The sequence below is a fragment of the Cryptomeria japonica genome, chromosome 3 (assembly GCF_030272615.1).
Source record: "Cryptomeria japonica chromosome 3, Sugi_1.0, whole genome shotgun sequence".
NCBI classification, from domain to species: Eukaryota; Viridiplantae; Streptophyta; class Pinopsida; order Cupressales; family Cupressaceae; genus Cryptomeria; species Cryptomeria japonica.
The window spans coordinates 685,441,426-685,466,021 of record NC_081407.1 but is presented as its reverse complement, the minus strand read 5'-3'; the positions used below and the strand labels follow the sequence as shown (position 1 = coordinate 685,466,021).

General features: G+C 35.2%; 1 protein-coding gene across 1 annotated transcript in view; it reads left to right on the top strand.

Annotated features, from left to right (window-relative positions):
• The window catches only part of LOC131051126 (uncharacterized), a 238,784-nt gene extending 216,904 nt beyond the window's left edge, over positions 1-21,880 (top strand). Inside the window, exons 12-14 of the mRNA XM_057985499.2 lie at positions 2,073-2,156; positions 2,532-2,687; positions 21,576-21,880. Of these exons, the coding sequence (XP_057841482.2) occupies positions 2,073-2,156; positions 2,532-2,687; positions 21,576-21,752 (417 nt within the window). The 3' untranslated portion in view covers positions 21,753-21,880. The remainder of the gene's footprint in view (positions 1-2,072; positions 2,157-2,531; positions 2,688-21,575) is intronic.
• The last annotated feature ends 2,716 nt before the right edge of the window (positions 21,881-24,596 follow it).

Genomic DNA, 24,596 nt, shown 5'->3' with positions numbered 1-24,596 from the left:
TTTGAAGCACTCTAATGACATATCAGAGAATTAAACTCAATTTAATAATGAACTAGGTGCTATGAATTTATACATGGAAAAGATGAAGAACCCCATGTATTTGCTGGCAGCCACATGTTCAACAGATAATATTCATGAGCATCCTAAATATATAATAACAAACCCAAAACAAACAATAAATGTGATAGAAATGATGGAAAAGCTTACACCATTATTATAATACGGCAGGTTTAATCTTGGTGATTAAGAAAAAACCATCGGTTTATAAAAGCAATTTATTGGAGGAAGAGACTAAACATTCGTAGGTGTGAAAATTGAGCTTAACTGTTAACCTAGAAATCTTCTTTCTCAAGAATTAAAAGCTTACCAGATCTTCCATCTATAATGTGGTTGATGGAGTTAGGCCTCTGCCTAGTTTATCTCCGATGATGGATCTTGTAGATAGATCCAATATGTCTGAAAATTTTCATGCAGTTGAACCCAGAAGATTCCCACTATCTATTCAACTGCAAAATCTTGCTCAAAGATGATAGAAACTCTTTAATAGAGGAAAACGGAAACTTAATTTCAGGCTTGCTTTTGAAGATAACCTTAGTTGAAGCTTATATTCACATCAATTTTGACACTCATATTGAGGTAGGGGTTGAAATCTGCCTTGGGTAGAGGCCTAGAGGAGTTCATTGTGGAATTTATTAATAATTTATCTCTAAGGGCCATGATAAAGGCTTGACCACAAATTGGATTTTCTTCCATGAATTTATATCCAGCTTACTACCTAATTACAGCTAAAAAGCATTGATAAAACTGCATTACTTCTTGTTTATGCTTCTTCATTTATAAGGTTTATAAAAGCGTGGCAGAAATTATCTGTGCTGTATAATATCTGTATTCTTGCTTTTGGTCACACAATTGTGTTGAACATGGTGAGATAATCATTAAAATTTAGGATCAGATTTTTGTTTTCAATTCTACACATTGTTTCCAATTCACAATCAGTCTTGAACCAAATTGTAATTGATTTATCATTACCATATCCAGTTTCATGGAAAGAGCATCATTTTAAATGTTACAATAATATTTGCATGTATTAAAAAAGGCGTGACTTCCATAAATGCTAACATTATCATTTCAGAAACTTTCAGTTTTCCACAGGGATGCATCCCCCCAAAAAAACCTGCATCTCCTGTAGGGGCATGTTTCCGAGACTTGAGGACTTGGGGGAAATGTCCCCCCTCAGCACCACCACTTCCGCCACCACTGTCAGGGATGCTGCCGGGTCTCTTGCTTATGTCACATGTCATTACATATTGATTGCAACCTTTAACTTCGTGAAAACTAGCTGGCCTTTCATGGGGCACTCACAGAGATGTTATATTGCAGATTTTGCCTTGAAGATTTCAATTCATCTGTAATTTTATATCAGCACTGCCCCCTCCCCCACCACTCCGCTGCCGTCCCCAAATTTAGGCCCTTGGTCTCCCGGTCCTCAAAATCCGCCCATGTGCCCCCGTCCCCCCATCAGGAAACTCTGTAGAACTATGGAAACATTCCATTGTCAAGAATACACAAATTACTGCACTTTGATATAGACCAAGGGTTTCATGTGAACTTCCATTTTTTAAACCAGAGACTGATTAGTCCCCTTGGGCTCTGATATAATATAGGCAATCCACACTCAAATAAACTGAGAGAAACAATAACTTGTCATACAATTAGATCCAGGAAGGAGAGTTACTTGATTGAGATTTTAATGTCACTTTTATACATCATCTAGTTGTAAATACATAATGATCAGTTGGCTATTACACATAGTAGTGTCTTCAACTCTTATTTAATGATAGTTCCATTGAAATTTGTAATGTTACCCAAATCAACATTATTATCAAATACCACAGGACTGTATTCCTAAATGGATGTTAATTCTTATTACTTCTCCTTGAACTGAAACTGTCATTTTGTATTTGTAAAATTTTATTGTGTATAGAATATATCATTATACTCCCCATGATGTAATTGTGTTTATACTTTTCATTAGTATGTTTAGGGCTTACTATGGCCACTGTCCATTTCAGATATCTGAGCAGGCTCTAGTTGGCAGGAAAGAGACATTGGAGCTATTGTATAAACTCTTCAAAGATGGCTACTTGCAGATGCAGGTATTAGAATTTCTGCACATTCTCTTTTTCCAAGATTTAGCTTTACTAGTACTCCTTTTGATATGTCAACCTGTAATGCTTAATAATTGACATTGTCATGTTACAGTGAAATGTGTTTCACAGGTTCCTAAGCACAGAAATAATTTTTTTATAAATACTACATTTGAGAATTTGTTACACTGATCTAGTTGTGAATTACAGATAATGTAAATTATCTGATGTGAAAACTTGTAATAACAATTAGACATCTTTGCAAAGAGCAGAATAATAGAGTTTATGATCCAAAGATATATCTCCTATAAACTTGAGCAAGATACATTTGATACATTGGTCTAATGTTTATATATGGTGGTGTTTTGAATAATTGCTTTTCAGGAAATTGCAAAATCTCAAGATCATGCTCCATCTAAAACCTTCTATTTATGGCGGGTAAACTACCCCAACTTGATGGAGCGTATTGTTGATGATATGTACCATGCTGCTTCAAATCTTGGTCAACGACTTGCGCATGAGCTTGAACAAGAACAAGAGGTGATTGTTTCTCCGGTTGCTATTATTCATTGTCTTTATGTGGTGCAAGGCTTGTGCTCAAATTGGTTGATGGTGAAGAGCAATATTGAGTGACAACCAACAAATGTTCAAATTTTTATTTTTCCTAAGGAAAATCATTTATTGACGTCTCTTCATAAGATAATTTATTAACATCCAAGAATGTACTATAGGTATAGTAAATCTAGGGAATTTATAAGATGAATTAAAATATGAAATATTTAGGTGCTATAAAAAGTGAAGTTATGTAGCTTGAAAAATCAAATTGTCATGGTATCATCATTTTCTTCTTTTTGATTCATTGTTGTTAGGCTCAAGCATAGAATGCAAAAAATAGATTGACAAATGAAATGTACGAGATTCAATCAACAGAAAGATGTTCAATGAAAGCTTTACCATCCATCCATTGACACATTAATCAAAGGAGATACAATATACATATTTAACAATATGAAAATGACTATTCAATTTATCTTCTAGACGGCTGTTCAACTTCTAGCGCAACTAGGAAATATAAAATATGATCATAGTACATCTAGTATTATGTATATTAGTGTAACATGCCTCCCTTAATCCATAGGGGTAGTGGTAAAACCTTTGTTTGTGTTGCATATAAGGCATTTTGTTTATGGTAACTTTTTTTCGAATACAAAGCTCTAGTGTTTTGCATAAGATTTTGTCTAAGTGATAGCATGTTCCCTTTTATGGTTGTCAAGAACTAAGATATGGACTTGGTAAAGACTTTGTTTGTTTCCGCAAGTCAACTCAGCTTTTTGCCATGTTATATCCCATTTTGAGAGAATACTGCACACATGCACTGTGAAAATTTTCACCGCTATTTTCTATTTTGAGTGATGAAATTTGCAGAAGGTTGTTCAACTTCTATCTTTGTTACTTCTATAAGTGAAAATCGCAGAATTTAGGATGATTGGTGCGTATGAGTAGTCCAAAAGTGCCAGCTACACCATGTGACCTAAAATTTAGTTAACCTAAGCTAACTTTGCCCACGAATAACCCGAAAATGTGGTGAAGCATGTATTGAATAACATGAATATCTATCAAGATGAAAATGTGAACCATTGTTCTCCACCATGTTGTGGACACATAAAAAAATTGCCCGTGGCAAGAAATTTTTTTTCATAATTGAGGCATATGATGATCTTGCTCTATGCATAGTCATCAAAAATTAAAATGTAGTGTACAATCTTAGGTGTTTGGGTGCTAAGTTGACAATTTCTTCTTGAAATGTTGTAGTGATAAGTGATAGCATGTTGCAATGACAAATTTGCATTTGACAATATGAGAGGTCTCCGAGGACCATGCTTGAAGAATTCAAAATCTAGATCTTGATGTTTTTCTAAGTACCATGTATGAAAAAACTCAAAATTTAAATCTTGATTTTCCCCCTTGTTAGAATGCATAGCTGTTGCAAAGGTCCCCTTGGAAAGAGAACATCATATATTAATTTGTGTATAGAAATGTGCAACTCAATCTTGCCCTCTTGGGTTTTCATCACGAGTCTCCATTAAAGTGCCTTTTTGGGTTTTTAACTTAATGGGGAGGGTTTCCAAGCCACTCTTTTGGGTTTTTAACTGACAACTCAAGTGCAAAAGTATGATTAACAAGAGGAAAAATTTGTTAGCCTCAAATAATCTGCATTGACTTGCATATTTGGTGGTCTCAGTATGTTCATTATCAATGTCCCAATCATAGGTACACAAATTCACTTCTCCTATCAGCACCATAGAGACTTAGTGTATAATTATCTTCTATGGGAATTGAGTGCAACTCTACAATACTTGTAGTAGGTTGTTGTCAATAGTACGCGTATCAACATTTGCATTCCTTAGTTTATTATCAACTAGATTGACAATAACATATGCATCATGAGTAGACAAGCTCAACAAGCTTTCATACCAATGCTCGACAATATTTTGAATTCAGAGCTCATTATCAACTAGATTGAACACAATATCTGATCAAGATTAGGTGAGCTATCGTTTGTAATGGTGGATTCAACTCTCCTATAAGACTTTGACAAAAGGTGAGCCTCAGTTTGCCATTTGAAATGATCTATCCATCCAAAATGCATGTCTTATTGATTTTGTAGGCAGATCTCTGACATGCCATTGTTTTATAGAATGTATGTGTTGATTGCATGATAGACAAGGATGTAGATCAAAATAGCCTCAGGAGGTATGTCCTCGATGTTCATAGTGACAACATGTTTGGACTTGATGGGTTTTAGTGCAAGTTGGTTTTGATTGACATGACAACTTGTCAATTTCATATTGTTGACCAACATGTGAGGAATCAACTTGACTATTGTTTGAATATCTCCAAACAAATTTGATAGGTTTGGAATGTCATAGTACATGAAAATTTACAACACTTGAATACCCTTGACCAATATGATGTTTGTTGGATTTTATTGTCTCATAGACGTGCACAATAGGTGAAGATTCAACCATAGTTGCAAAACTCCCTGGGTAAATGCAAAACTCATGAGTACTTGTGAGCCAACAAACCCATTGAACTACTAACCATATAACTCGATGAGTTTTTCAAGAACTCATGGTGATTTTACCAAAACAAACACGTGATTAACCTGCAGAACTTGCTAGTTTTTTGAAAAAAAACTTGTTGAAATCGTTATATTTTTTTCACTTGTAGAAAAAAAAATCACTGTTTTGACGACTTTGCTACCTCTAGCACACAGTTGGCAATTTAAGGCATACAACTACTGTTTTACTTTTAACACATGCGACTACTGTTTTTAACGCGTGCAACTTAGGATGCAAATCATAAGTTTTCATGAATATTTGTTTTGAATTTATGGAATGTGTTTGGTGACACCATTTATGATATTTTTTGAGCTTGAAATCAGAAATTTTATAAATTCTTTTTTGTAAGTTCAAATGACTAGTAAACTATAAATTTATTTTCCACAATTTAATAACCTTTGATTCTTTTCTATGTTGAAATATGAAAGTTTGGAATTTTCATAGTTATAATTCAAGCAGCAGCTAAGGAAGAATGACAAAGCAACCTCAAAAACCATGTAAGGCTAGGAAAAAGCAATGTCCAAATACCTTCAGAGTCTGCCTTGGCCTAAGCATGCATCAAGTCCGCCCTGCCTAAGGTTTGGCATGGCAAGAGGAAGTTAAAGTCCGCCATCCTCAAGAGGTTGATTGACTGACACAAGTCCAAGTCCGCCACATGAAAAGCATGCCCAATGGAAGGGTTAAGTCCGCCAAGACACATGAAAAGATTGTCCAACAAGCATGGAAGTCTGCCCAAGCAAAGGAAGGCATGGCGAATGGTGGTTGAAGTCCGCCCCAAGCAATGTCCAAATATGTGTAAAGTCCGCCTAAGAAGAAGATGGCACAAGGTAGAGTAAAGTCCGCCTAAGGGGGAAGTTGGACGTGTCTAGGAGAAGTTAAAGTCCGACTTGCAATATGATTTTAATGCCTAAACACTAAGCAAGTCCGCACAGCAAAGAGGAAAGATGTCCAAACACTTAGCAACCTCACCCAAGGATGGCAAAGCAAGTTTGAAGTCTGCTCAAGGAGAAGATAGATGTGTCTGGCTAACCTTAAAGTCCGCCCTCCATTTGGCAAGATATGTGTAAAGTCCACCCAACTATGAGCAAAGATGGCAAACATGAAAAATAAATTGAATGAATGATTCAATAATCGGATGATTACATTGAAAGATATACACACATATATATAGAGGTTACAAGACAATGTTCTATAATTAGAACATAACGTTAAAGTAAAAGATTAAAGAGCTAAAAGCTAAATTAAGCTTAAAAGCTAATTAACTAAAAAGAAAAAGCTAAATGCTAAATAAAGCTTAAAAGCTAATTAACTAAAAAGCTAAATGACCATTAAACAAGGAACTAAATATAGGTGACTAAAATATAATTAAATATTCTAATACCCTCCCTTAATGGTCATTCTATCTACTGTAATAACCCACCATAAATTAACTCAACAAAATTGACCATTCTTTTTTTTTTTGTTTAATTTAATCATTGTGTTTGATTCAATTGCATACTTTGGGCATCCATCCATCCGGGATGAGCATCTAACCATATGGGTTAGGCATCGGTCCATACGGGACATAAGATTTCATCTATCCAATACGGGATAGGCATCTACCCATACGAGGTAGGCATCTATCCAATTGGGATAGGAGGTGCTCTGGCCAGAGACTTAGACTCATCGGGACCATTCGGGTCCTGAACCACTCACTGAGTACTACACTCTTATAACAGAAGTTTACCGAGGTCGCCGTCCTTAGGAGTAATTAAATAACATAATTCAAGCTTGAATTCCGCCTCGGAATTTGGCTTAAAGCCTTGGGAAGTCAAGCGAATCCATACGGGATTCCTTCCGAGTATGCATTGAATTACTTTTTCCATTTTATTATACTTATCTTTCAAATTAGGATTCTTACTCAATCCTTCTTTTTACCAAGCCTAGACTCCACCCACGAACGCCTAAGTACTAGGGACAACTCCGTCCCAAGACTGCCTACATACCCGTTTCGACACGGGATCAAGGCGTAGAATATGTAGTTCTATTTTCTACTCTAAGGTTTGATGTAAACTGATTAGTGGGTACGCAACCCTTTCTAGGATCAATGTCCCAGACAGTTTCTTTGCGGTTGCTACCCACGATGGTAGCACTTAAGCAAAGGCTCAAGATGGCCTATTGCTTGTGGCCTAAAACAACTAGATCCTAATTCTTATCATAAGCGTCACCCTTGACCAATTGTCAATCGACAACAATTCTTCAAGATTAAATCAATTTTATAAAAGCATTCCATTCAATCAACCCTAACAAGGGTTTACTATGGTTAACTCAGCGGATGAAAGATCATTTCCGAATTATCTTATTAAATTATCGATCCAAGGGGGATTACCCGCCCCTTGGATTTTAACTTCCAAGTGTCCCTTATTACTCCTCGACGATTTATAGGGACGATGCCACAAACGTCGTTGTTGCAGCTTTATTAGGCGTTAAGTGCAGTAGTTCAACACGACGGCATTACCCGTAAGCGTGACCTAGAGGCACTGTATATACCGAACGTTCCTAGGTTTTGGTTTTCCAACATCTTTTATTTAATTTTCTAACTTATGATAAACATCATACTTGGAAATAATTATGAATTGAACGCGTATAATTAGACATTGCAAAGCTCAATTAATTGAATTAACTACTTGATGAATTACATGGAATAAAAACCATAACTAAAATTATTTATTATTCAAAACTTGAATTATAACTTGCATAATAATAATTAAACGTGTAACTTGCATGGAGATAGAAACGCCAATAAATGTAATCAATGTAAGGAATTTGCATGAGGCGAAGGTAGTGTAAGTTATATGCAAGAATATCGCCTATAAAGTCACTAGTCCCAAAAATAGAATTTAGCTTCAAATCATATTGACATGGATAAATTGCTAAGTGGATCTTAAGAAGGTATAATTTAATTTACAATTTATAAATTTGCTAAAACTAATTATAAATCTAAAAATTTACCTAAGTTTAAAATTTTTATTAAACTAAAATTTATATATAAAAAAAAAATTAGCATTATACAAATTGCCACGAATTTAATTGAAATGGCATTTAAAAAAAAGATGAAAGGGAGGAAGTGGGAGTGGGACCCACGGGTCCCATCACCACTGCGGAAGTAGGCCCGCAGTGGTGAGGGGACCCCGTGGTCCCCTCCACTACCCTGCGGCCACTACTGTGACAGTGACCGCAGGGGAAGTGGAGGGTACCACTTCCCCAGCGGTTACTAAACCGCCTCCACTAGCCTGCACGTCGCCCGATACTCATAAATTTTGAATGACGTGATTTCAAAATTAAAATTGCTTGCAATGTTTAATATGTTCATTTTCGTTTGATATAAATTTAATAATATATATATATATATATATATATGTGGTTATATATTTCCGTTTTATTTCCAGTCTATTTACAATATAAGAGAGATATAAATATAACAAAAGGAATATTTTATGTGAATATGAATCTAATCACAGAGATGAAACAACCTAGGGAGATTAATTCGTTCCCAGTAATGTACAGATAATTGAAAAATAGATGATTATGCTGAGTTAAACAAAGCTTTCAGAGGAAGGATATCGGGAGCTAATATTTACAGAGAGGGATTTATTTCCTTATTCATAGAGAGATTTATTTCTACATATAAAAATAATCATGAAATCAAATGAGAGTAAAGATTCATTCACAGCGATGAATAACACAAAGGTTTATTCACAGGGAGATATATTCTTCAATTTCAACTGATGTTCACAGAGAGATTTTCTTTCAGATTTCTATTCGAAGAGCCAGAGAAATGAATTTGAGGGAAGAAATAAGGATTAAGATTCAAATCACACAGGGAAGAGTTTTAATCTCAGAAAAGAGATTTAAAAATAAAGGAAATATGATTTTTGCATAGATCTACAATCTTTGGAAAAACAAAAAGCAAGATTATGTGCATATTTCCTAAATAAAATAAATAATAGAGCTGCCTTTTATTCCTAAATAAGAAGAAGAGATTTATTTATTCATTCATGGAGAGAGAGATTTATTTATTTTTATATTCAATATCATCTCTAGTTTTCAAGAAAAAATAGAAAAGCAGAAATCTGATTTTCTACCTTTTAAATAGATTAAATAAAATATGCAAGAGAAGTCTGCATTTGTATTTAAACAGAGAGAATTATATCACTGCAATTCTTTAAAGAAAACAAATAGATTTTCTTCCTATCTAGCAAATAAAAAAATGATTTCTTTTAGAAAACTATATTCAACTAAAGAATCTAGAAACTATATATATTTTTTGATAAATACAAATTTCTCATATGACAAAAGGAGAGAACCTGGTTTACTGAAGCTTGATGTTGAATCTTCTAGCTATCCTTTGATCCTTCCTTGCAACTTGAGAGAGATCCTTCAAACAACAACTTAAAAATCCTGCAACAAAAATGAGACTACCAAAAAAAAACTTGGGAAATTTCCTTCAAAACATAATCAACTCCCTTCTTTGAAACTTGCATATCATTTTATAAGAAAAATCCCTCCCTTCCACTATCTAGAAAATTTAATTAAAAAGGAGATTCTTTTCCAATATTGGACTCATGCAAATTGATTAAACTTAGTGGGGGAGTTACATGCAAAGTGGTGGAGATTCCTCTAGAAGCTTCTTATTTTTCCTACAACATGTGCCATAATTGGGAGTGGAAAATAAATAAATAAATAAATAAAATGTGTATGTGTGTATTCATTTTTATTCTTTTATTAACATTTATTCAATCATTTTAAATAGCTTAACCAAAATATAATAGAATTGTACTTAAATCAAAAAGTGATAAAGGAGGGTTGTGACATCTACTAACTACCCTACAAAAGACACATTAGGTCTTTTGATCACAAATGAAAAGAACACTCTGCTGCAGTGGAGACCCTCCTTGGATCTGAAAAGTGTTAATGACCAAGAATACCAGAATCCATCCAACCTGACGTTGGGTAACCAAATTGAAACCTGAAACCATGATTTTGAGGAAAATCGACAAACCCTTTTGCAGAAGAGTATCAACTCCAAAACGGATTGCAAGATACCACGGTTGCAGATGTTCGCCCTAGCAGGTGTGACCCAAACTAACTACAACAAAGCACGATTTTGAGGAAAAAACCGTCAAACCCTGAAAAGGAACCCTCGAAAAGAGAATTTACGATTTTGAGGAGAAAATCGAAAAACCAAGAAATCTGAGGTTACAAATCATCGTTTTTGTGGAAAAAAACGGTAAAACCCAGATAACTAAAATCTTACGCGAATATCGCGGATTACAGATGAGATAATTTTTAAGGGAAAATTATAAACCCTGTGAACAATTTTTGAGGAAAAAATCGTGAAAACCCTCCCATGATTTTTTGTGGAAAAAATAAAAAAAATGACTGACAATTTTTCAGGAAAAAATCGTGAAAACCTTGGGACCTGTAAGACGAGGTCTGGCCTAAATCAATCTGATCAAGGCAACGATATCCAGATGTCGTGAACATGCACTATTTCCAGGTGTTGTGGCAGTTGTTGAACTTCTATCTGTGTTCCAACATGATGTTGGTCAAAGATGCCATCACAAAAACTGAGGTTAAACGTGGTCAACCTAGTGAAGGCACAAAGAATGAGACAGAAGAATCTGATTCAAAAATCAGAATAGAAGCAGCTGCACGAAAAATCTGAAACCCTGGAGGAGAATTTTGGCACGAATTCTAAGGTGCAAATTTCGAGGTTTGGAAGAAATCCAGAAATTAAAAAAATTCTGCAAACTTAAAATAGCATAAATGGTGCCCAAAAAAAACAGCAAAAATCCCAACGTCCATAGAAATAGCAGAAATTGTGAACTATTTTTAAATTCCAAGGCAAATTTGCTGGCACAAAATTCAAGGTGCAGAAAACGAGGCACCCAAAAAAATTTGAGACCAACCCAGAAAAGCTCTCGAAAAACCCATCAAGAATCTGAAAACAGAATGCAAATTTGACGGCTCAAAAATTGAGACACGGAAAATGATGCACCCAAAAAATTATGACGACGACCTAGTTGAGGTCTCGTAAAACCCACCAAGAATCTGCAAGCAAAATAAAATTTCGACTTGAACTAAAGAGTCAAAACCCTAGTCGAAAATTGCAGAAACCCTAGGAAAAGTTTCAATCTGCAAAAAAAAAACAAAAAAACTCCAAGTTGCAGGCCCGAAAATCTTCAGAACTTTAAAAAAAACATGAACTGCTGCCCAACACAGAAATTCGCCCACAAACTAGAAACCCTCAAAAAAGCCTTCTAAAAAGTAAAATCGTTTTTTTTATTAAAAAACTATAAAACAAATCTGGAAAATATTCCAAAAAGAAGTGCATGAATTTTTATTAAAAAATTCGCCAAACTTTAAAGAATCCCATTGACCCGCTCTGATACCATGAAAAATAAATTGAATGAATGATTCAATAATCGGATGATTACATTGAAAGATATACACACGTATATATAGAGGTTACAAGACGATGTTCTATAATTAGAACATAACGTTAAAGTAAAAGATTAAAGAGCTAAAAGCTAAATTAAGCTTAAAAGCTAATTAACTAAAAAGAAAAAGCTAAATGCTAAATAAAGCTTAAAAGCTAAATGACCATTAAACAAGGAACTAAATATAGGTGACTAAAATATAATTAAATATTCTAATAAAACAAAGAGTAAAGTCCACCCAACAACCATGGCTTGGAGAAGTTCAAGTTCGCCTAAGGGTAGGTTGGCGTAGACATGAAGATGGTCAAGATCGCCAAAAGCAAAGAAGAAAATAACAAGAGAAATAGTAAGTTTTCCATGATTTCACCATTAACAAAGGATTAATCAAGATCAAAAGGAAGGTTGGAAAATCAATCCAACACTTTGAATTATTTTCAACATAGTCAAATTTTTGAAAAAGTTCAACACTCGAAATTTTTTGGAAATCTAAAGAAGAGTCTAGAAGATTCTATGCCAACTTCCCCATAGGGAAGATAAAGTTGTCATTTTGGGGGAAATAAAAATATGTCCAAGTTCGATGAATATCAATAAAACATAAAAACAAAAAAAATACAAAAAACATGAAGCTTCCTAAAAATCGAACTTCTCAACTCTATATCAACTCAACCTGCCACTTCAAATTCATTATCAAGTTTGAAGGTTGAAAGTTCGATTGCAAAGGGTGAAAGAGAGATTTTTGAAGAGGAATTTTTGAAGAAAGAGAAAAATTTCGAAGTGGAAGGCAGAGAATAAGCAAATTTTTCCCAGTGGAGGACATAATTCCCAGAGAATAAAGTGCTTTTTTTGAACTAAAGACAAAAATTTTAGAATGAAAGGCAAATTTCCACCAAAATCAGTCAAAAGTAAATTCCAGAAGTTCCAAAAATTCACGTTTTTGACTGATTTCTTCTGTTCTTATCAAGGTTGAAAAACTTGGACTCGGCAAGACCAAATTTTTTTTAAAACTCGAGACTCGCCAAAACTCAGGGAAAAACTTGGCAATACTCGGTAACTTTATCGAACATTTGAAAATACATTTTTTTTAAAACTATTATTCAAAACCACACATTTTTTTTTTATATTAAGTTTTTTTTCACCCCAAACAAATAATAATGTTTAACTTTCAAACTTTCAATAGCAAATGCCAAAAAATACGTATATTATAATTCAAAATTTAATCTAACTGAATCGTAGGAGAAATTTTTTTGAATTGCTTGTTTCAATATGAAATTAATTCATAATAAACCTGCAATCTTTGCTCCTGCAATCGTCCGTTTTGTGCCCTAGTTATGCATGATTTTTTCTACACTGGTTGTGTCGTCTTTTTCACCTTTTGTCGCGGCTTGGAATGAAAATAGAAGACACGTTTTAGGTATTTTTTAAAGTTTAAACTTAATATTGTTTTTTGCGCCGAATATTTCCCCCATTTTCTGCGATTTTTTCGCTCTAAACTCTTTCGGCGATTTTATCAAATACTCGGCGCCGAGTATATGCGCGAGTGACTCGCGAGGGTTTATGGCTCGTGAGTACTCGTGATTTTATCTTTGACGTGCCTAGTTTTGCAAGCTTGGTCCTTATCATTTATTTCTTGAAATCTACTAATTATTTAGCCAAATTCGTCCATTTTCAGTCTGATTTTTCACAGAATTTTAGCTTTTTGACAGGCTGAAAGTGAAATTCTGAGATAAAACATTCAAAATCAGAGTTAAACTTTAAAATTTTCTCAAAAATAATGTTAAAGTTTTTTTCATGTATTGTAGGTTGATGACAACCAATTGAGGACCTTCGAGGAAAGCTCAGGTGAAGTTTGCCAGTAAAGGGTTCCAGCTGGAATAAAAAATTAATTCCAAATGGAAAAATGTCACAAACACCAACCTCAAGCATATAGACTTCAAAGATTTAAGAAAGAGAATGTATGGGCTAGATGGATTTTTGCCAACGCCTATTGCTCGCCGGATGATGAGAAAGGGCATAGTCCAAGTGGTTGGATTTCCACCAGCTACGGAATGCGCAGAACTTATGGTTGAATGTGCCATACACCATAATGCCTAAGAGAGAAATTATTGCACCAGATGGAAGAGTCTTGGCTCGTCTCGGAGAATTGACCTTTCAGGAAGCATTCGAAATTTTGAGCCACAACAAGACATCATATAAAACTAAGGAGGAAACTAGAAGACTTTATGAAGATCAGCCTGAACTTTGTGCAACAAATGTTAATAAATCGTGGTTGGAAAAGCCAAGACCCAGTCTCAAGAAAGTACCAAAGAAGCTATTCCACACTGACTTCAAGGAAGACTATGGTGATCTCATTTTACTGCTGAATAGAGTAATGTGCAGCCCTCAAGGTGCGCCATTCGAGACATGGATGTATTATTTCACTTCTGGAGTTAAGATGTTTAATTGGGCACGAATAATCAATGACAACCTGGATGAACAACTAAGGAATCTGGAAAGGACGAAGTCCTTTTATATGAGTTCCTACATCGTCTACCTGTTAGCAAGAGACTATAGATATACAGGACTGATTTACAGAGGCACGATAGGCAATGGTGAGAATGAGTTCAAGTCCTATGACTGCTACCCGCAGCTGCAGCTGAGCGAAAAGGCCCACTTCAGGCGAGTAAACGATGCATTTTTTATGTATATCACCAGAACGTTGCAAGGAGGAACCCATCAAAGGCTAACTCTGGAGGGCAAAAGTTTAATAAGCAAGTATGGATCCTAGTTTATCCAGTTTCCGAGATTCACATACATAAGAGTCCAGGGGTTTACCAGATGTCCTTATCGGCCTCCGATTTATCCCACCAATAGAATGGTCTTGCTCAAAGTCCTTAGGTAGTTGGAAACATATCAGGGCTTCCAAAGAACAAAGCAGAAGGCGGCTATTTCCTTTCCATTCTTCATCGGAAATATGTTGGAATCTTGCACAACAACACAGGCAGCTGAGAGTGCCAGGTTGGAGATGCAGTGGTACCTATTCACATTCTACCGATCCCAAGCTGATTTTGATCCTCATAACCACATTGGATCAGTGAACGGAGAAAAATACAAACACATGATTGACTTAGAAGATTTTTGGGCAAATGCTGCAGATGAGTTTGAAGTCAGAAAAAGGCTATGGTCTAGACTGCCAGTAAGCTTTATTAGAACAACTAAGCTCTTCCGTGTGCCTGATCAATTGGAGGATGATGTAGAGCATCTATCACAAACCACAAACCATCAAGGGCACTACTGACCCAAGACCCTTAACCTGATTAATAAGGCATCTAACAAGATGAAATTGTTGTAGTCAACTGAATTTGTCACTTCATTAGTATGACAACAAAATACACCTTAATACAACACTTTGCACTTTTGATAACTCTAAGAAAACAGGAATCTTTCCACTATCAAAACTTAGACAAAAATCAGATCCAAGAGGCAACTAGCCCTTAATCAAACAAGTCTGATCACAATTCAAGAAATACAAGCAATTCCCACTCCAATGAACACTTCAATTATCTCCCAATATCTCCTCAAACATGGTTGGAAATGAGAAACTACTATTTCATGCTAATGTCTCCAATTAGGACTGTCAACTTTAAAAAGAGTCTGAGTCTGATCTGAGACACAATTGCTGATCACAATCTTCATGAAGTGGATACAAATGGATTAGAATCTCTTTTTTTTGAAAACTTCAAGGCTTTCATGGACTCCCTAGACCCTTTTCAACCCAAGGGGTAGCATACTCTTACACCAAATGAACTCCTCCTGTTCATACAAACCACTTTCACCATGGACTGGCATAAAATCAGAAAACAGTGATTTAAAAGTCTGACAACTCGAGACATGTATTGGTTTGAAGACCAACCTTAAAAATACCTTCCAACCATTCTTGACTCATCACAAACCCTTGGCAATATATCAGGTCTTTGTCATATGATGTTTAATGCAAATGTTCTAGTGATTAACTGAAATAAAATCAGAACTGTCACAAACAGTCGTTAATAACTTTTGCAACATTAATCATGAATCCAATTGCTCCAGTGAGATCTTAGATTACCTAGTTACAAAACTTTTGTCCAATTTATAGCCAGATCCAACGGTCAAATCAAAACTTATGAGGATTTTGCCAAAACGGGTAGCCCTTGGCAGGGTTTTGACAGTTTTTTGGAAAAACAATCATATCTCACAAAATACATCATAAAAATGCACAAGAATGGATTCATATGAAAGCTATTACATTAATCTATCCTCCAAAAACAATTACATGTTGAATTACATCATTTATGAGCCTCCATGGTTCTGTAACCAGTCACAGACCCTTCAAAACGTGACAGTCAAGAGGGTTTTCTTGAATATCTTTCACGACTTCCCTCAAAACTGATCACACACCCTTATTTTCGACTATAACACAACCTCCCCCAACTGTTGTAACTACACCTAGGACCGAACTCTTTCCCTTTTGCACAAAGTTGCAATTTTTGCAAAGTTGTAATGTTGCAACTTGTGCAATTTTTTTGCATTTTTTGACAAAACATAACCAAACTTTGCCAAATCACCTAGGGACACTCTAAACATGCCAAAATGGACTTAGTGAGACAAATTAAAACTATTTCAATCCCTTTTGGATAGCTTGCATACTTTGACCATCTTTGACTTTGTCAGGACCCTATAGGTCTATTTGAACAAAATGGCTCTTCAAGCCTTACAAAATGATTTGTTTTGATCCAAATGGTTCTTAGGACCTTACATAACATCAATGGAACATTAAAAATAATAACAAATGCAACTTGACCTTATGAGGCATTTCAAAGGCTAGGTACTTCTACACCAGAGGACGATGGAGAATACACTCAGCCACGCTTTGATGAAAATTGGCCTCTTCCTCCTGTACGATGGTTAGAACCAAAACTCGCTGATCTAACCAACTTGATGCGGCCAGTTGTTAAATATTCGCAATTGTGGGTTGACCAGCAAGTCCAAAGGCTGCAGCGAAGAGGTGTGACTCTTGCATACAACCTGATGGGCGCCATGGAATCATATTCATCCAATGAAGAAAGTGCTAGACCAGTTGAAAGCATCAATTCAAGAAAAAGGAAGGAAGCAGTTGATGACCAATCAAAGGTCAAGAGGGAAGGAAGTCACAAATGAGGAACTTGCTCAAAAGAAGCAGAGGTCAGAGCCACCCCATTTTGCTACATCTAGGAATTTGGACAGCCTAAAGATTATCGAGGATCAACCACTTGATGAAATAGAAATTCCTTCTCCAATCCATGAGGGAAATGTGATGACAATCCAGCAAGAAGATGAAGAACCTCCATCTCCTACAAGCATGGAGATATTGGAGTGAGATAATGAAATGGATATTTTGGGCGATGAGTTTCAGGAGGTAATGATTTCCGCTCTTCGAGGAGGTCGGAATATTCCATGTGAAGAGAGTAATAAAGAAGAAGAAGGCATTGAGCAGCCTATGATTCTTTACTGGCTAAAAGACAGATTGAAAGTAAATGTACTAGTGGAATTCCAAGAAGAAGATGACACAACCAATTTCTTGTCCATATTAGGCAAAGTTGCTGTTAAGAAGCCTACCAGGAAGTTTTCTACAATCTAGAGAGATGAGACAGGTTGCCGTACAATCCAAATTGTTGTACCAAAAAGTAAACAAGTCAAAATAAGATATAACTCATCGAGAGTATGAAATTACCACCTTCGACTTGGGACCAACTTCAAAAGGTCAAGAAGTGGAACACTTAGACAATTCAGTCGTTTCCATGAAGGCAAGATTGGATAAAGAGGTAGGAAAAAAGAGAGAATACAAAAGGCAAATTGAGCGCCTAAAGGAATACATTCAACACTTGACCAAGCCACTTAACCAAGGCGATGCGCCAACTCCTCCACTTTTGAAATCCTCGCAAGAAGCAGTTGAAAATTTTGAAGAAGAAAAAGTGACGACAAGAGAGACTAAAGATTCGATGGTAGGCAATAGAGAAGCAGTCACATTCATGGACAAATTAATGCTAACATATGGACAGACTTCTTTCTTGCTCTCCAGAATTGCGAGCATGGAAGAAGCATGGGCTGACCTTCATGATGTTCAGGACATGATTATCCCATGCCTTAGAGTGTTGAAAGGCATGCCTAAACAGGAATTGATTGATGGAAAGATAATTGCAGCAAGAGCTGCATATGACTTCAACGCATGGCATTGGGCATTGGTTGCACGGAGCGAAGTTCTGGAGAAGGTGAAGGCAGATAGTACTAAAGCCGAAGAGAAGATTAACTAAATACAAAGTAAAATCTTCCTTGCAACTGCTGATTTGCTCGAAAAGGACACCATCCAAGAAAGTGATATGCGGCTGGAAAATCTAAAACTCAAAACTCAAGAGATTTTCTTCACCATCACAGGACCACTCCTGAAGCAAGACCAAGGCATCAAAATTTTTGTCCATCCAAGATGCCTTCCAAAGGCAGGAGCTGGAATGGGAGATTGCTTTTGCCGCTTGTGCTGATGACTTGGACGGATGGCAATACGGGATCAATATGCTACCACATGTCACTATGGAAGAGGTCGGCTCGATTGTGTCTAGATTCATTGAACACACTACTTCTCGCAAGGACAAGGATGTGCCTTCCTAGGGGATGGCTCTTCGTGCCACTTGTGTAGCATGCATTCGTTTGTAATGTTATTTTGGGAAACTCTATCTAGGGTTGTGTTGTCTTAATCTTAACCGTTGATCTTGGATCGATCTCGGCCTTTCATTTGTTTTCAAAAACTCTATAAACTCTCATTCTCTCATTTCATGTTGTTGTGGAGAGATCTATGAAATTGTTGCTTAGAGCTACTTGAATAATAAAAAGTTCATTTGCAGATTTTTCTTTGAGTCTTATTGTTATAAAGTGGTTGCATGGTTACATACTTTCTTCAACAATAGAATAGAATATATTTGCTTAGAGTAAATTTGCTTTCAAAAGTTGTTAGATGAATGATGGATTTGGTAGTTTAGATTGGTGAAACTCTTGCTCATACTTCTTTGGATGAATGATTTTTGTTCAATGTGTAAAGTTAGCCTAAGCTTATGATGTGGATGCTTTAACTTCTACTTTGAGTAAATATTGTTCAATTGATGGTATTATTCACAAGTATGAAAACCTTGAGCACAACCTTAGAATATTGTACCTACTTTGCGTAGTTGTCCTAGAGTGGTGAAACAAAGTGTTGTTATTTGGTTTCACCTAATCTTTACCGTCTCTTGAGTTCATAGGAGTAGCATAAAACTTCTAAACCCTTATCCTTTTTATCCTTTTCTGAATCCCAAAACAGAAAGAGAGCATTCATTGCTATATTCATCTAAGTCCTAACTTGTGATCAACATAGTTGAGCGTAAGTCCCCCTTGTATTTCAGCACACATAACCAAGGAAACTATCCAACATAAAGTCGCCCGTTCACACATATAATCCTTGGAGTCGACATGTGGTCTTTCTCACAATCTTGGCATACTTAGTGATTTTGTTCAAGAGAGGGTAGAGTGTCCTTGACATTTTATTCTAATGTTCGGTGAATGATAAAACATACACCAACAAGACTCACCTAGATTTGGCGGGTTTGGTGAGCATTCAGCCGTCAATTCTCCTAGACTCACCGAGGGTGGCTTGCCTTGGGACTGACAAGTGTAGGCGATTCTTGTAACTCTGGTTAGAAGTTGAAGAAGCTTTACAAAGTAAACTATTGTTGATGGTCGAACGGTGCCATGTAGAAATTTCTAGAATTGTATGTTGAATAGATTGTATGAGGAAAAGTCATTGTTGGACATATAATAGAGTAGGAAGAGTAAGACTGTATAATAGACAACAACCTATAAATTTCATTTAAGCCCATAGTATGTTGTATGGACATACAGGAATTTTTTTTTGAAAGTATAAGCTCAATTTGTTTGGGTATTGGGAATTTTAGGGTGGGATAAAGAAAGGTTTAAAATTTATTATTTATTTGTCATACAATATGTTCAAAATCGTTTTTAACTTGGTTGTGGGGCCATACAATGGAAAATTAGAGAACTTTTTAATGTCACATGGTCAAGATATAGGGATTGGGTCATATAGTAGAAAGGAGAATTTGATATTTTTTATTTTTTTAATATTCATTTCTCTAGATTGTACGGTGAACATAGGTTTTTTGTATAATATAATCTTCTAAATTCTCTTTCCACCTATACTTAATTCAATTTTTTAATTTTTTTGTCTCTGCCATCCATTGTAAAGTAATATGTATCCTTCTTATTTTCTTTCCTTTAACATCATCAAAGGATGAACTTGAGATCACAGACAACTTTTTTCATCAACTTAGAGATGGGGTTGGACTCTAATAAGTTGTTGCTATTGTTATTAGACAAGAGATTATGCATCTTGTCTAAATAATCAAATCTTAGTCAAAGAAGATAACTTCTTTAGGAGAAAGCTTAAAGAATCCATTGAAATCCACAATCACCCTTCAAATCTAAATCATGACAATGGTTGGAATTAAGCTCCACTTGGCACCCTTTGTTAAATCTTCTTAAGAAACCTTGATCTCCCGCACTCTAGTGCCCCCTCTCTTTGCACTCTTTTTTCTTGTGTTTCCTTTCCTTCCTTTTGGTCGGTGTCTTCTCTTTGTTATTTTCATTTTCTAAACCTTATTTCTTAGCAATTTATTTTCGTCATTTATTTCCTCGTTTATTATTTATTTACATATTTTTATATTATTAAGTAATTAATATATGCATATTTACATTTTCTTTATATATATATATATATATATATTTTCCTTTTTCATTTGTTTGCATTTTTTTTATTGTTTTTAATTTCTTTATCCTTTCATCTTTCATTGCCTTTCCTTTTAATATTTATTTATATTTATCTCATTTTTTGTGATTTTCTTTTTTTTATGTATTTTAATTAATTTTTATATAAATTATCAATATATGGATACTCATTATTTCATTGGTTTCTACATATTAATCTTATAATTATTTATTTTCAATTATGTGTATATACTAAATACACAATTATTTTATTTTTATTAATTTATTTATATATATTTACATTCATTTTTCTGTTATATTTTATCTATTATTTGAATTAATATATGTATTCATCATATTTCTTGTGCTTATTTCCTTTGTGAGTTTTTAATTTGCTTGGGTGTTATTTACTTATTCTTTAATTGTTTATTTATCCTGTCTCACTTCTGTCTCCTAGATTCTTGTGCCTTTCTAGCTTGTACCTCCTCCCTCATCTATTTAGTCATCTTGGTCTGCTTTTATCTTGTTTTCTCTCCTCTTGCTGTCTTACTCTGATAATGGATCATGGTGTTTGATCCAAAATGTTGGTAACCAAAAAATATTCACTTGGTCAAATCTAGAAAATACTGCAACATTATTTTTGATGGAGGTTTGTCCACAAATTCATTTTTTGCTACTCGATACGGGAGCACGAGAATCTCTTCGGCTAAGAGCCAAGGACTGAGAGGTGTCCATCTCGCCAAATTCGCCTGGGGCACAATCCCGACCTCATCCCTTTTTGATGTCGGAGCCTTGCACTCAGCAAGATTTGATCCCTGGTGGGCTCATTAAGGACCTTTCAACTTCACCAGCAAACCAAGAGCCTATTGACTATTGCAACAATATTGATATTACATCCTAGTTATTTGAAATCTTTTATTGTTTCTGGATGACATTGCTTTATATTGAATATTAAGATGAATAAATATTTGGTTTTGACTATTTTATTGGGCCTTTTAAGATACACATGTTTTTATCATATGCAGGTAATAGATCTTTTGAAGCAAATGCACCAGTCAAAAGCTACAGATGGAAGTACATCACAAGTAACATTAACTAAAAGTCAGCGTGAAAAAAAGGATAAAATGCGTCGAATTGCAACAATTTTGGAAGCCTCGCTTCTGAAGCTTGATGATTCTCTCATGTTGTTCCATGACTTCTAAAACTGTATGGTTGTGGTTCATGCAGTGATTGAGATATAGAATTCCTCTTCACAGAGAAGATGCAAGGTCAAATTGTCTACATATTATTCATTTTTTATTACATCAATATAAATTAGGATGTCTATGAATTCTTGCTTTGCTCAAAATGAAATTGTTAAAAATTGAATTCATTAACAAGCGTTAGGTATTAGTTTGCCCGTGTTCTACTGAGACCTCCCCTGGATATGTCTGAGGACTTACGGTATTGATGAGATGTCCTCTCCTTGTCCCAATTTTTTTGAAGTTTTGAGTGACTTCCTGCCATCCTTTAAAGCCTCTCCAGGAAGTCCCAATGTCCCTTACTTAAAGGGTGTCCACATTACAAAAAGAAGAAAAGAAAAAGAAAAGAAAGAAAAACAATCTAAAATAGAGTGCCCTACAAATGTCTCCAAGCCCCCCAAAATTAAAAACCCATGCCTGTTGCTGCTCTACATCTATTTTGGTATTTTCCAATACAAATCGTGTTTCATATAATCTTTATGATTGTCTATCAGATGGATATGGATCATTGAATTGTTAGTGAGCTCATTCTTTGAACATAAGTTCCATAGATACAGATATAGGCATCACGGATAATTAGATTTTATTATTTTACTTAAAAAACATGGATGTGGAGCAACTAAGATGTCTTGTATACATGCATTCAAGTACCTTTCAGCTACCCTACCTCCATTTGTTTTGGGGTAAAGATCAACATATTATATTTAAGATAGAAAGTCAATACCATATCCAATTTCTGCTGGAACAAAACGCAACGAGTCTCAGTTATGTATTTTACAGAGCATTGCTGCCATGGTAAGTTTGAGACCAATGATCCCGAGGACCTTAGAATGTTTATTATGTATGGTATAATCCTTTCTGCCCATTCAAAACAGCTGGAATAATATATTCCGTTTATAATTACCATGACACGCAGTAATAATATTTACATATAGGATCTGAAAATATTTTGTTGCAAGTCCTCCGGCAGTAATAATATTTACATTTAGAGGTTTGGACACAAGAGTAAGTCTTTACTTTGGATGACACAAGATGTGCCACAAGATTATAATCTAAGGTTGGATGAACAATATTTTATTGATTTCAGTCAAGTGCTTTTTAAATTTGACTTTACCTTATCACTTAAGTGACAAATTGTTCATATTATGTCTCCAAATGCTATACCTAGGGAAGGGGGATAAATATAAGTTTTAAGTTTATTTTATAATCCAAAAAGGGGATGTAAAGTTCAGAGGATTACTATCTTTTAAATGAGAAAAAATAATATAAATTTCAAGTGTGTTGCCTTAATTCTTCCCTCTATGTCATAAATACGAGTTTTGGGCTCTCATTTGAGAATAATGAATAGACAACTTAAGCAGATGTTGTTGGGATGAACTCAAAGACCTCCCTTGTTGTTGGATGAGGTTAAAAGCCCTCTTCAGTATTGCTGATTTCGGTGGTGAAATATCCACCCTAGCTAGTTGGTGTGTTACAATGATTTTGGCTTACAAGTGATGTTATGGATTTGGAAATAGTGAAGGTCTTTGAGGTTTTCTGATGCAAGTATTCAACCTTGCATTCAGTTTTTGGTATGGTATGTTCATTTTCGGAGTGCTATTTTTGGAGTGTTTGGATGCTTTTTTCAAAGTGCTGGTCTTCATTTTCAGAGTTGCTAAGAAATCATTTTTTGCTTATATCTCTTGGAGGAAGGTAAATCTGCTTCTAGTCATTCCATTTTCTTAGCTTGTGAGACTCATTTTGATGTGTCATTTGTCAAGTTTCATGGAGATAATGAATTTTAAATGTAAATCGCCCTTTTAGCCTAGGCACCACTTTCCTAGCATGGCACGTGGGGATTTCCAGAGCATTCAAATCTATATTTTTTGGTGTTTGACCTTCTTTGCTGAGGCGATCGGATTAGAGGATAAGCCATTGAAGTTGTAGGCATTTTGTAGTGCTTGGGAGGAGATTTCAGACTTTAGGAAGCGTGTGGTTGACCATTGATGCTAGTTTGCTTGTTGGTTTGCCTGTTGCTTTCAGCCTTGTATTCTTAAAAATTGATATATTTTAGGTTTGAACTTTAAATGAATTAAATGCCAGATTCATGTGTTGATATAGAGAATAATAACGATCATGTTTTTTAAGTATGTTGGTGTTCTTTTTTTGAATGTGAATGTGCTACAATGAATGCATCTTATGTTTAAACGAAATTTGAAAATAACAATCAGGAAACAGACACAATCAACAAACAATTTCATTGCCATCAACACATGCAAACATTTCGAAAAAAAAAAAAAGGGTTGCTTATTATAGTGGTATCAGGGAAAACCTTTTCTGCTAGCCTATTTTAAACTATAGTAATGAGATACAATCTTTTCTATGAGTGAGAGAAAACATGATATCTTAACAAGGAACAAATGAGACTTGATTGGTAACACCCACAGGTTTTAGAAGGTGAGACCATTTCAGGTATCCTTGGGATACATCCGGACCCTCCCAAAGATAGTGAGAGCACTACAAGAGAAATGGTAGATAGAGAAAAGGGTAGAGCTAGTTCTATTAGCCTCAACTTGAGGATTGAGAGGAAGATTGACACAATGATGGACATGATATCACAACTCCGGTAAATTTGGACAAGGTATACCATATATGACACAAAACAATACACATGGCAATCAAAACAACACATAGGGTAACTAAACATTTAGTGGGGAGAATAGTTCCACAAATTAGCATTAAAACAATAAAAGGTCGCCTATAGGAACAAGGTCAACTATAGTACATAGGCCTTTTCAAGCCTCTTTTATACATAGAGATTTTTAT